General features: G+C 52.2%; 1 protein-coding gene across 1 annotated transcript; it reads left to right on the forward strand.

The window, feature by feature from the left end:
• Positions 1–8,481: 8,481 nt before the first annotated feature.
• Positions 8,482–13,695, forward strand: LOC119103036 (uncharacterized). Its single transcript, XM_037226488.1, has 6 exons — positions 8,482–8,555; positions 11,594–11,656; positions 12,121–12,258; positions 12,837–12,984; positions 13,161–13,280; positions 13,643–13,695. Exons 2-6 carry the CDS (start codon positions 11,612–11,614, stop codon positions 13,693–13,695), a joined length of 504 nt encoding a protein of 167 aa, XP_037082383.1. The 5' UTR covers positions 8,482–8,555; positions 11,594–11,611.
• The last annotated feature ends 335 nt before the right edge of the window (positions 13,696–14,030 follow it).

Here is a 14,030-nt window from a genome sequence, read left to right on the forward strand (position 1 = left end):
CCGGCTTAACAGCCGCGGAACTACAAACGAGGTCACTTTTCAACATGGCCAAACGTGAAGACCAAACGTTGAAAGACATATGTAGATAGCACAGGAATAACGTAAGCTCAGTAGCCTAAAACTTCGTTGTTGTGTATGCAGGCGCGTAAGCAATAAGCTCACACGCAAGGAACCCACACAGATGATCCGATTTGCAGCACGGCGCGTCCGATAACAATTGAACAGCCAGCACTACTGAGCAGGACAGCAGGCATTGCTGGTCCGTGCAGGATGAATCTGGGAAATCGCACTATGACAACAACAAAAAACAAAGCGAAAGCAATCCTCAAGGACCGTAGCATTCGACCGGAGTGCCACCGCGCAGCCGAATCGACCTTCTCGAGGCTGGTACAGCTTATGTGTCTGCGGAAACCACTGCGGATCGTGCGGGTACACTCCAGAAGCTCGATCGACCCCCTGGCAATCGGACGGAGGGGCGGCAAACACGTCCGCTCGCCGCGCAACGAGCGCTTCCCTGGCAATTGGACGGAGGGACGGCCAACGCATCCCCTCGCCATGTAGCATGAGCTGACTCATGCACGGCTGAACCAGGACCAGAGAATGCTCCCGAGTCCGAATCAGATGACCCATCGTGGAGCGGATCGGCGCGAGCATCCCGAACACCAGGCTAAGCAGCATTAGCGGGTTCACGAGCATCCGAACCCACTCCAGTTTCACCACCTAGCTGGGGCGGCTCACAGGTCGTTGCGCGCGGCGGCCCGCCGAAACTGAGACTCGCGTCCTCGGAAGTCTTCTTGCCTGGACATGCCGCGCGCAGCTGCTCCCAATGAACGGTACTGAGCTTCCGACCATCTGCGTTCGACACGAACAGGTCGGGGCTAGCGTTTGCCACAGGCACTACAGGGCCGGCAGGCCTAGGTTTCGATCTGCTAGCGTATGAAAATATAATACGTTACATATGAGCAAGAGACGGTCAAGAAACGGAGACACATTCTTTGGTTCTAATCGGACAACTTATCGACAATGTCGGCAAGCTGCGCAAACGAGGAAACTTTTAGTGTTGACCGCGAAGTACCACACTCAACTCTACAGCATCTCAGATGAACATCGCACTGCGTTTATTGTGTCGTAAGCGTGCTGTCACCGTCGTTCCAGACAATTTTCATTTTGGCAATAACGTATGTTTAACGTCCGCGGACCGAAATTACAAATACTCTCTAAGCTCGTACCGGGTCGATCAATATTAGCTTCAACCGTTGGATTCACGGCGTGGGAAGCAGGCACTGCGTTGTTTATCTCGATGTTTATGCTTATGATATTAATGTTTAAATAATTATGTCGAAATCTTTGCGTGCACGGTTTTGGTTTCAAATACTTGCTTAGAGGCCTTGCTGAGTGAACCCAGAACCCACCACCCAGAGGAGACTGATACAGTTCATCGGGCAATTTTGCCCATTATGTTTTTGCGAGACAGGGCTGCGAAGGGTTAACACGCGCTCGGGTGGTGGTCAAATTGACCCCCCTCCCCGAAGGTTTTTCCAGAATGGTTTCGGAACGGTGCAGCGTAGCCGCGCCAAATTTTGCACAGCTATAGACAATTGAATAGCGGATTGTTTAACATAAACAAATTATATGTGTCTTGTAAGGTCGCTGACCCATGGCAGGTCAAAGTCAGGCCATGGTTTCAGCGAAGGCAATTTCTAGGGAATCGTCCAATCTGATATAATAACGGAGTGTTTGACGAAGCCATACATCTCTGAGATACTTTCTGCACTACAAATTGCACTACAAATACTAGTGCACTACACACTATTGCACTGCACACTATTGCACTACAAATATTGAATGAGCAAATTACGTTGACCTAAGGTCAGGTATGAAGGTCAGACCAAGGTTACCACCAACCTGACTTATTACTCTAGGGCTTGCTGTATGAAATAGTTTATGGTGCTCAGTTCGAGTTTATTGATAGCAGGGACCGCATTACAATTTTCCACTGACTTCTTAGAAGTCAGAAAAGGTCATTGACCTAAGATGACCCGGGTCGAAATTTTGTTGTGTGAACATACTGCCTGGCGTAATCTTTGTCGCATATTCAAATGCAAAACTCAGAGCAGTCTTGTATTATTTGGGTCACCATGACCTTCAAGAGGTTAAACAAGGTCACTGATCTCAAATGGGCTTTTGACCTTCTGCTTAGAAACAGTTTCCTTGCTTCTGGGGGCACTTTGGTGACCAACCTAGAGTTTGACATTATTTGACCTTATTCGGCCTAAAGATCATGTCCTAGGAAGCTCAAACTTTGACCTAAGTGAGTTCACGTACAGGTCAAGACACTCTGTAAATTTGGTGTCTCTAGCTTTCTTATTTTCCGAGTTCTCAGGGGGTTAAATTGACCCCTCCCCACCCGAGCGAAGGGTATCTAGCCGGCCACCCGGGCACGTGTTAACACGGCTTACAGGATATCGGCACGACCGCCTTGTGCCATATCGATCGTCTTTCATCAGCTGACCTCTCCTGTTTCGATCGGGCGGAACAGTGCGCCCGCCCCGGGACTCGCACCCAATGCCGCTGGATTCAGAGCCCAGCATTCGTCCCGGCTCATGGGAAACACATGCGTGCGAGGAAATATTGCGTTGTCCGCGCTGTGCCGCTGCCCCGGCTCCCATACAAACATATGGCCAGCACGCATTAAAAATGTTACAGAGACTATTCCACATTTGAATGGGATTCCAGAAAGCTATAGCCATTGTCATGACCATTACCCGCAGATCAGAGCCATGTCCAAAGACTTCAAGCCCTCTCCTTTCTGAGTTTGATGCACGCTACTTTGCGTGGCCTTTTCTCGTCGTCTATTTGAAAGTCAGGCAGATATTATGGTGTCCTAGGGACGTCACGCGAGCATTCCGTCTCACTGGCTGTTTTGTCCTCACAATAAAGAAAACATGGGCATCTAAACATTCGTGTTTGCTATAATCCAGCACTAAGTATCTCAATGAAAGGAGGCAGCTCGCTTATTGTTAGATTGTGCTGCTGACTGCATGTTTCGATCACGAACCGGGTGATATAATGAATAATACAGAGATTCGGGCAACTGCTAGATGCAATGAACATTAGGCTGATAATCGGGTAACTTGATTTACCCTCTGGATTAATTTCTGGAAAAAGCTAGCGACGAGTGAACTTCTTTATTCACATCTGATGCTTGCCTCCATGTTTTCAAATGAAGAACAGTCCATTTAAGGTGGCCCATAGGTTTTTACATATTTCAATATCTAGTGTGTATGCGAGAAGTGTTAACTCGATTAATCCAGGCGGTGCACAGCCCGCCACGAATCTCACGAATCTTTATCACTACCCCTTGTCATTCAGTCGCTGACCTCCTACCGCCGGCGTCCAAACTGGGAATGCCGGCCGGAAAGGGTATCCCTCATCGTCGTCGCCGACACGCGTGGACCTCGAACGAAAGGAGCGTTTGGTGCAGCAGCCGATCTTTCCTCCGGGGATGTGGAGCATGAGCCTCCAGCGACATGTCTTCACTGGCTCGTCAGTTTTCTGTGCGAGTCGAGCACGAGAGTCGTGAGTGGCGAGCACTCGCTGCAGCCAAGGGCACGTGGCATCGCCTTCCTTCCGGCATTTTTCCCACGCAGGGATATGAACCACCGCGTAATGGCTGTGTTGTGGCACGCTACACGATAAAAAGTCCCGGCCGATTATATGCATTGGTAGGTGCTGGTATTCATGCAGCTCATGATTGTTGGGCTTGAAATAACATTATGCAATGTCTTCTATGGTTGCCCTGAACTAAAAGTCATTCGATAGACTAAGGTCGCCAGGTTCGTACCATGATATTGCATTGCGGGTTACATGTTGAAAGGCAACCCCAAGAAAATAGCCCGGCAGCTTTTGGGCTTGGATCTTCAGCTGCAATGCGTCCTATGGTTGCCTGCTTTTCTGAACTTCAACGCTGTGGCAGGGTGTCGCCAGTCACACGGGGTGACGAAATTGTGTGATATGCGACTTGAACGTTGAAGCTATGTGGGATCCGGACCCGTGGGTTCCGTCATCTGACACGGCCGCGATGCTTCACGATGATCTGCTCATACGAATGCCAACATGGGACTTTGTCTCTAGATGCACAATAGCCGGTGGAATTATGTGACGCACGGAAAGTGACGTGGCTTCATAAAAAGTAGATTGGTGGTTATTTTCTCCGCAGATATCGCGGGCATGCGCAAGGGCAAACCTTCCATGCACACATGGAAGGTTTCAAAGCTTTACTCTGGTTTCCAGTTCGTTTGGAGGGCGCCACGATGACCCGGGGTCACGAGATTCACAGTCACTCATGAAACTGTACCCTGGGAGTCGATTCATGAGGCATGCTTGGAAATCCGACCAATAGTCCTAAACTTAACCCTATATAATGCATGCACTCGTCATATTGAAACCGGGTATTATTTTTGGAGGTTATTTGTGTCTGAAACGTTACAGTGAACATTCTGAAACTCAGTGGCGGATATTCTCTCTAAAACTCAGATATTTGAGTGGCGTGTGTTATTACATCTTTTTGCGTGAAAGGCTAATCACATTTAAATGGCACGTAATGCATGTTAGCATACGGGGGATCCACCAGCAACAAGGGAAGGAGTTTGGGCATTTGCCGCACCATTTCAGCTGAGATGCATGTCTTATATGCGTAACATGTCACTGCTTGAGGTCATAGGACACCACTAATTGCACATGCGTTCAAATAGTACGTGTCGTATGCATGAATAGCCAAGCTGAATTTGCAAAAGTGACACTAAGTGATTGGAACACTGAACATTTACACCGGGTTCAGCTGGCGGTTAATATGACAAGGTTTCTTCGGGCTGCTGTCATAGCGTACATCAAAAGGACTAACCTTTTAAATGTGCTCATAAGTATAGACAGGTGCTTAGTCAGACAACATAGGTGAAGAAAACGTTTGATGACAAGTTTTTAGGCCATTCAGTGTCTCTGCTTTGCGTATTCGCCTTTTTTCTTTTGTAAGCCTAGTGCATGTGCTAAACAAGACACAACAGGTGCGTAGTCAGGTGGCAGGAACAGGGGACGTCATGTGTTCAATTCTGCCAACTGAGTTAAAAGCCTAGACAAGAAATATTTCGATTAAAGACGCTTTTAATCACATGAATCCTGCAGTTAGGCATTGGTACATCCGGCACTGGCAAATAGAGCTGACTGATATGTTCTTATCGTTTGTGGGGTTTATTTGGTGATTAATAATCGTACTTTTCATGGTGCTGACCTAGAATACCTAAAATTTGAGAGTTGATGCGCTTTTACTAAATAGTATGCCTATTTGAATTGCATAGCACCGTATTTCAGCGTAAATTATTAGTTGTCCAATTCGTTGTTCAGAATTCGTCAAAACATATTACAGATTGCCTCCTCCTAGCACCAACTTTACCCCGTACTGTTGTGAGACCACGGGCAAAACTATGGGCAAAATTGAGCTGTTAAAAGGCACACTAACCTCCAGACACATTTTGGGCGCTGCAAAGGAAAAACCTGCCAACCGTAATCGACCACACCTAGAATCAAACGTGAGTGAAAGTTTGAAATCATTTCGCATGAAAAAGGTCAGGGTGAAAATTACAAGGATGTTCGTGATGTTGTTTATTGTCATGTGGTGTCTAGCTGCATGTCAACGGAAGTAAATGACAAAAAGGATTTCCAAGTTAAGCCCTTCGATGCCCATTTTAGGTTAGTTCTCCACGTTGAACATAAAACAAATGGGCTATTGTAAAATGTTTTGCATTTTCAGACATTCCTTCGACAGTGTCAAACTTGACACCTACACATATCTATTGACCGAAATATTATTTCGCTAATTTGGTCGTGCTCCTGCACGTGTTTCTGAGCTAGGCGTTTGTCACGAAGGTGATAAGTTCCTTGCTTACTTCGCTTCCTACCCTCCGACTTTACTTTACGTTTGTTTATTGCAGGCTACACGCAAAGTGCAACAATGTGCATAGCATCAATATTTGGAAACATCGTCATGTAAAACGACTACTGTCGCCTTCTAGGCAGAGTTTTTCGTCCACCGAAATAGTATTCCAGCATTTTTCTCTAGGATATATAGGATAAGTGCACACATATAAGTATGTCCATTGCTGAATAACAGTCGTTTGAAATGTCGGTTCCCTAACACCTCTATGTCGTCCGTGCCAACCGGCATGTCATCAGCTAAATCGTTGATGTCTATGTCAACACACATATTCAATTCAAGACTTTCCATACATCTGTGTTGACATGGTTGACATCACGCTAAAATTTTCAACCTGTGCAGCTATCGCGGAGAGTCGCCGCTCCCCATTACACTCGCTATACCCCTTTCTCATCTACTGTCAGGAGTCTGGGAAAGTGGGGCTTCTCTGCGCTCCCTCCCAGTTCCACTCCTGTTACTACTGACCAGTTGAGTTTCGATTCCATGTTGGACACTGCCGCCTCCGGTTTGTTCTCCCATGTGTGAATCACGTGACCACCCCTGCTCTAACCAGGCCCGCCACCGGACTCGTAACCCTGAAACCATGGCTACCCGTCGCCGACCTGGCCGCCATAACGTATGCATCTCGAGCATCAGGACGTCACAGGAGTGATCCTTTCGCTGTCGTGCGGACCGTCACCGCCACCGTCTACTGCCGGACTTTCTCTGCGACCGTTTGATAAAAGGTGCGACTGAGACGGCCAGGCGCACTGTCGGCTGGGCGGCGGGGGCGACAGTGCAACGGTTCCGTCTCCGTAGCTGGCACGAGGAGGCCGTCGATACGTCCGCAGTCGGAGCTGACACGTGCTGCGCGATGCACCGGTGAGTCGTGCGCGGCGACCCGAGGTGTGCACTGACCTCACGTGGCTCTCAGCTGCCACTGGCTGATCTCGGGGCTTGGTGGCCGCGCACGGATGGATGGCCAGCGGCCCGACCTGAACTGGCCAGACCGCATTCCGGAACCCGAGTGACGATGCCGTTTATCGTGTGATTATGTTACTACCCTGAGCGTGAAAACTGACGTGAGGCTCCGTAACGCTGCTGGCCAGGGCAGTTACAGGTGTCGATACGCAGCGCTAGTCCAGCCATCATTGCAACGGCACGGCCTCCATTGCTGAACAGACTTTATTCGTTATTTATCCTCCGACAAGGCCGTCATGTAGAGTGAGCCGAATTAGAACTTTGAGTCTCGAGAAATCTGTTTTTGATTGAAATCCTGAAGCTAAGGTTAACAATTAGAACATCAAAAGATAAGAAAATGCAAAACCAGTGAGCAGCAGACGGCCATGCGGGGTTCATCAGGGTTGCACCATGACATAGGGCACGATGACAGTACATACATGCGTCAGATTATATCTAAACGCGCATGCAACCGCCCCCTCCCTCTCCCTCTCTCTCTCTCTCTCTCTCTCTCTCTCTCTCTCTCTCTCTCTCTCTCTCTCTCTCTCTCTCTCTCTCTCTCTCCTCTCTCTCTCTCTCTCTCTCTCTCTCTCTCTCTCTCTCTCTCTCTCTCTCTCTCTCTCTCTCTCTCTCTCTCTCTCTCTCTCTCTCTCTCTCTCTCTCTCTCTCTCTCTCCTCTCTCTCTCTCTCTCCTCTCTCTCTCTCTCTCTCTCTCTCTCTCTCTCTCTCTCTCTCTCTCCTCTCTCTCTCTCTCTCTCTCTCTCTCTCTCTCTCTCTCTCTCTTTCTCTCTCTCTCTCTCTCTCCCTCTCTCTCTCGCTTGCTCTCTCTCTCTCTCCCTCTCTGTAGGTTTACAAGCAAACAATTTCAATTTCTGTAGGTTTACAAGCAAACAATTTCTGACCGCTCCTTTTAAAAAAAACCGTCTTTAAAGAACATTCACCGCGCGCATCCGAACACCTGACCATGTCATTACAATGGACAGAAGTCGCCAGCCCAAGCTTATGAGTATTTCACGGCAGTAGGTTACGCACTGCGAGAAATGAGGACGCCTTCAGGACTAAGAACTGATCCTAAGTGATTTTGCGCAAAAGACGCCACCTGACGTTGGATTTTCGAACATCTGCAAGGTTGGCAAAAGGCAAAGGCAAAAGGCAAAAAAACAAACAAAATAATGTATATATATATATATATATATATATATATATATATATATGTGTGTGTGTGTGTGTGTGTGTGTGTGTGTGTGTGTGTGTGTGTAGTGGTATGCCTATATAGGTTATACACTGCAACCGACGCACTCGTGAACTGAAAACGCCAGCTCATCTGAGCCTGATCACGGCAGTCTATTGCAGAGCTGGAGCGGCCAGTGCCGCGGCGTCGGCCAGCCCAGCCTACGGCGCCGGTGTCCGCTTGGTGCAGCTGGCGCTGGTGCTGCTGCTGGCGGTCTCGGCCGCCACCGCCGCCGGCGAACAGCCAGGGGAGCCGCACGAACTGCCGCTCCGCCCGGGCCGGCTGGCGCGGGCTGAGCAGCGGCTGCCGGAGCTGGAGCAGGGGCTGCTGGACGCGCTGCTGGCGGCGCAGGACGACAGCGAGCGGCGGTCCTACAGCGGCCCGGTGGCTGGCAAGGTCAGACGGCCGGCGCGCCGCGCCATTCGGGGACGCTGGCTGGGGTCGAACGGGGGTCGCTTGTCGAACGGGTCATTCCTAGATGAAGAATAAACTTCAAACACAGAGGGTTTGGTTGATGCGACTAATTGGATGGGCATTAGTCAACACGTTGTGTGCATTGACAGGATAGCGCATGTTCATGTTAGGCAATGGGCATGAGTGCCATAGGGGCGCGGAGCCAGAGGGACTGCCAGAGATGGCACTCATGGGGGTTACACCCCCATACTCAGGAATATCTATTTATATTTTCCCTACGTGATACGTAAGATGCTGCGTTTATCAGTCTCTGTGACGTCTGTAGTTTATTTGCAGCACGTAGGCACTAAGTATGGGGCTAGAACTTAGTCCAAAACTCACATCCTCCGTTGGAAAGCCAAGTACCTGGCCTCTTTCCTCATGACAAATCCTAGCTATTCACTTCGCAAGATATCCCGCCATAGCGCAGGCGCAGGGACGTTTCAGGAAGTGGTTGGGCCAATACTAATTTGGAAGTCGATGTTACCCTCGGATCGCCATGGAGCCAATGTCCCATGGTCTCGAAAAGTGGAGGCAGTTACCCCCGTTGCGCCCCTGCAATCGGTTCCTACAACCAAGTCTGTCGGGATCTTGTGGATGCAAATAACTGCACGCTTTCATGGGGACATATTGTGATAAACTGTCATTGGCAAGTCAGAAACAAGTGTGCCATGCCAGCCAGATATACATTACTGCGCTGAAATTGGTTACTTACGCGATATCCATATACATCGTTACCACTGAAGGTGAGGGGATATTGGACGGGGCCTAAGCAGAGCGTAACGAGGGGGAGGAGGATCGTTTGGACTTTGTAGCGCTACACTCAGACATGGCTGTAAACTGTGCTTATCCCTTTTTAATCGTGAAAATCTGCAATGATGTACACCGCTATCCTCCGCTCATGACAAGCAATTCGCCCATCTGTGTGCTGCACCTGAAGCCGACTTAAGAATGAAACGGCGCTGTCTTTAGGGGACAACATTACTCACATAGCGTGACCAGGGGAAGGTTTTTGTTGCTGAGCATAACCAGCATGTTATCATGGGAATGGGAATTACTAAATGACCAGAAATGCGTAACGTAATTTATAGGCGGCCAAGAAGAGTCTTAATATAAGGTACCATGAAGTGTCTCCTATACGCCAAGGTGAAATTAACAGATGTCTGGGATGACAAAGCTTAATACGGCTAGACATCTGCATGAAGCCTAAAAAGAATCCTAAGACCCCATACACATGGTGCCCAACGGAATCCTGGATCAAACAAGTGCTTTGATCTCTTGGGACCAACGCACATGTTTCCGGCGGAGCATATCGAAATAACAATTTTCAAGGAATACGAGACAGCACTGAAATACAGCCTTTGGACGAGTTACTTCCGTGTTGGTTGGGTGTTCTTTCCCCGCCTGTGGCCGACAGCATTGTGATGCTTCGATGCAGCCAGATGGCGTGGATCTGATAAGGACGCGGGAAAGTTGTACCCCACGTGTCAGGGAGCCGGACCGGTCCCTGAATCACACGTCCGGTGCCGAGCCGCTGTGGTAACGGGCACCCAACATGACGTGCTTTTACTGCGAGTGTAGGTACTGTTCCATTGGGGGACGGCGTGGCATGCGCGATCGTGGGAGCACTATTTCCTCAGCCGCAAAATCAATGCATGGTATACACTACACACTACACATCGCACAATAGACGGCTGCTGTCTTGATCTTGATTTGAAACTGCGACTTCTCCAAGGCAAATCATCTGAGCTTCAAGAATGATCAGTGCAGGCAGCATTGCTGAACGATAGCGTTTCAGTTCAGCCCGTCAAATATTACCCAGCTGTTCTCGCGAATGGGCAGACACCCTGCGCGGGCTGCCCGATGCCGACCCTGCATGGGCTGACCTGCCCCAACTCCGCCCCTGCGGGGGATGAACTGCACCAAGCCCGTCCCCGCGTGGGCTAACTTACCCCCAACTCCGCCCCTGCGGGGGATGACCTGCACCAAGCCCGTCCCCGTGTGGGCTGACTTACCCCCAACTCCGCCCCTGCGAGGGATGACCTGCACCAAGCCCGTCCCCGCGTGGGCTGACTTATCCCCAACTCCGCCCCTGCGGGGGATGAACTGCACCAAGCCCGTCCCCGCGTGGGCTGACTTACCCCCAACTCCGCCCCTGCGAGGGATGACCTGCACCAAGCCCGTCCCCGCGTGGGCTGACTTACCCCCAACTCCGTCCCTGCGGGGGATGACCTGCACCAAGCCCGTCCCCGCGTGGGCTGACTTACCCCCAACTCCGTCCCTGCGGGGGATGACCTGCACCAAGCCCGTCCCCGCGTGGGCTGACTTACCCCCAACTCCGCCCCTGCGGGGGATGACCTGCACCAAGCCCGTCCCCGCGTGGGCTGACTTACCCCCAACTCCGCCCCTGCGGGGGATGACCTGCACCAAGCCCGTCCCCACGTGGGCTGACTTACCCCCAACTCCGTCCCTGAGCAAGTGTCCCGTCAAACTTGTAGGAGGAAAGTGTAGGAGGAAAGTGTAGGAGGAAAGTGGCTACATATTTTGTTATTCATTTGCCAATTATATTTTTGTCAGGAATCAGCTCTGTACCTTCGAATAATTACACAAAGTTACGCCCTAAAGAAAGGTCCAACGAGGACGAGATTGAGGTCGGGGCATGCCACGGAGTGATATATTCCGTTATTGGCTTTGAGGTTTGTCATCGTCTCGCCCTTCCCGTCCAAAAAGGTGGCTTATTGGTATAGATATTATGTGTCTTCATGCTTTAGACGGGATGGAGGTGAGCTCTAGTCTGTCCGGCAGGCAGTGTAATTCCTTGCAAGACTGCCACATTTGTCGTGTATTCACAGACCGCACTGGTGTGACGACCACTGCTGGTAAGGTGCGCATTGTCCCTGCTCTGCCTGCCCTGACGCCGTCTCCGGATGAGGTTAGCTGGTGACAGCCCACTGTGACCCACACATTGTTCTCCGTTACAGATCCCATTCCGGAAGTGGATGCACCAGTCCGGGCAGTTCCTGCCAACCTGTGCCCCCCAACAGGTGCATAGCCGTTGCGTTATCCGGCGGCTGGTGGCTTCCACTTTCCCTTTCAGCAGTCATGTTTTTGGATTCATAATTGCTTCGAGTCACCCGTGAAAGCGGTCGTTCGTAAACCTCCGGCGTTAAAAAGCAGATCCGATAGGCTCAGTCACTGTTTTGTCTAAGTGCGCTGCTTTTGCGGCGGTGCTGCCCTGATAGTGTCGCAACCATGCGGCTCGCATCGGCGCCTCTGGGGCAGCGATTGGATCCCGTCATCGTATTGCGCCGTGGCGTCAGGGCGTCCGGGTGCATATGAAAACAACAGAAGGGATTCCCGGGCCGTCACATGCGAAGTTCCCAGTCGATGAGTATGTGCATTCCTGTGCATTCCCCTCGTGCCCAACTGGCCTGCATGCTGGGAGCGCAGCGTGGCGCGGCGCCGGTGCGTCATCACATGAGCCGTGTTGTGCATGCCCCGCCGGCAGGTGTGCAGCACGGTCTACCCGCGTCTGCAGCGCACCTGGCCGCAGTGCGTGTGTCCGCGCGGCTCTCCACGCTGCAGTCCGATCACGCTCACCACCGACAACCACTCGGTGCAGCTGGTCACCGACGCCTCGCTGGGGGTCAGTGGGTGCGGCGCCTCGCCTGCGGTCGGCCGCGCCATCGGCCGACGCGGCGGCACAGCCGCCCGGCCGAACTCGGCGCCAGTGCTGGCGATGTGACGGCGGCGCGGAGCCGAGCGGCGCTCCGCGGTGTACACGGGTCCGAGCGGCGCTCCGCGGTGAACACGGTCCGAGCGGCGTTCCGCGGTGTACACGGTCCAAAGGGCACTCCGCGGTGTACACGGTCCGAGCGGCGCTCTGCGGTGTACACGGTCCGAGGGGCACTCCGCGGTGTACACGGTCCGAGCGGCGCTCCGCGGTGTACACGGTCCTAGGGGCGCTCCGCGGTGTACACGGTCCGAGGGGCACTCCGTGTTGCATACGCCCAGGATGAAAAGTGCTATCTTTTGGGTTGTTCTTGAGACAAGCGCACAGTTCTAGTTTACAGAAAAGACTAACGAGCAGAGAATACTTTTAACGCAATCAGAAACATTCGTTACGGTTATCGACAATCCAGATCGCCAGAATCCAAAAATTAACGGTAACCTTAGTTTTTATCAGGCTCCTTACATCCGATGAAACGCTGGCCTCTGTTCCAGGCGCTGACCTCTGTGAAGACGTGCGAGACTAACCAGGATATCCGGGAGTGTGACGACAAGGACTGGGCGCTGCTCGCTGTGCAGAGCACCCGCTCAGGGAAAGCCAACTATCTGGTGATATGCCGCTGTCCGCCGGATGGATCTCTCGGTAAATGTTTCGGTGACTGCCAGATTCAACGCCTTTCCGATCCGGCTTCTTTCGCATAATGGCATACGTGAACTCGTCCATAAATCTCTACTGAAACTGTTGCCATCTTCCTAGATGCGAGCGCGTTACACTATCGCCCGCGACAGCTAATACACCGCCTGACTATCTCTTCGCAGAGGGGCCACTGCAGCATAACGTCCCGAAGTACGCGCACGTACCCACCATCCGCATATACGGCATGCTGTGCCGGCGGCAGCACCACTACCACCACCGTTACCGGCGCCACGCGCGGACAGGTGGGTCGGGTAGCGCCGGCGGTCTCCCGGCCTTGCGCTGCAGCACAAACCGTTCAGCCGTTGTGAGGGCTATCCCTGACGCCCCGTCGGATGAACGCACGGCGGTAAGCAGACGCCCACGATCGTGGTGAAAGATCGCATGCATCGCGAAAGCGACACGGAGACGTGGCCGGCGCATAGTGTGGCGGCGGGCGACTGCTGCCATGAACAATGAGCGCAGCCGCGCCAGCCGGCTGCTCCGCTCCCGGGCCGGCACGGCGCCGCTCGCTGGCCCGGCGCCGGCGTCGGGCCGCGCCGCCTCGCCGTGCACGCGCGAATAGCAGCCCGACTGGAGCGTCGCCGTTTCACTTTCCGCGGTGCAGCGGCGCGCGTGCCGCGGCACTCACCATCCATGGCCGGCCGGCCGCCGCTCTGACATGAGAGGAACGCGTCCTCTGTGGTTGGCCGCCCGCCGCGCTGTTATGAGAGGGGCGAGTCGGCACACCGGGAAGAGACTGCAACGTGTAGGACGTGGCGCCGGTCCGCCGATCAAGCGCGTCGAAGCCCGCAAACCTGCGCCGCTGGCAGGCTATGACGAAATCCTCAGTCGCTTGAACTGTTCTCGACCGCACTTTCGACGGAAGCTTAAAAGATATGTTCCGCCTCATTTGCGTGACATGTGGTGTTGATAGTATTTATGAGCTCATAAACTAGTTGCAGCCGATGGCGTTCGCGGGCTGAACGCGGTTTGGTCTGGCAGAGTAATAATCG

This window comes from Pollicipes pollicipes, unplaced genomic scaffold (assembly GCF_011947565.3).
Source record: "Pollicipes pollicipes isolate AB1234 unplaced genomic scaffold, Ppol_2.1 Scaffold_5724;HRSCAF=6776_pilon_pilon_pilon, whole genome shotgun sequence".
In the NCBI taxonomy this organism is placed as follows: domain Eukaryota; kingdom Metazoa; phylum Arthropoda; class Thecostraca; order Pollicipedomorpha; family Pollicipedidae; genus Pollicipes; species Pollicipes pollicipes.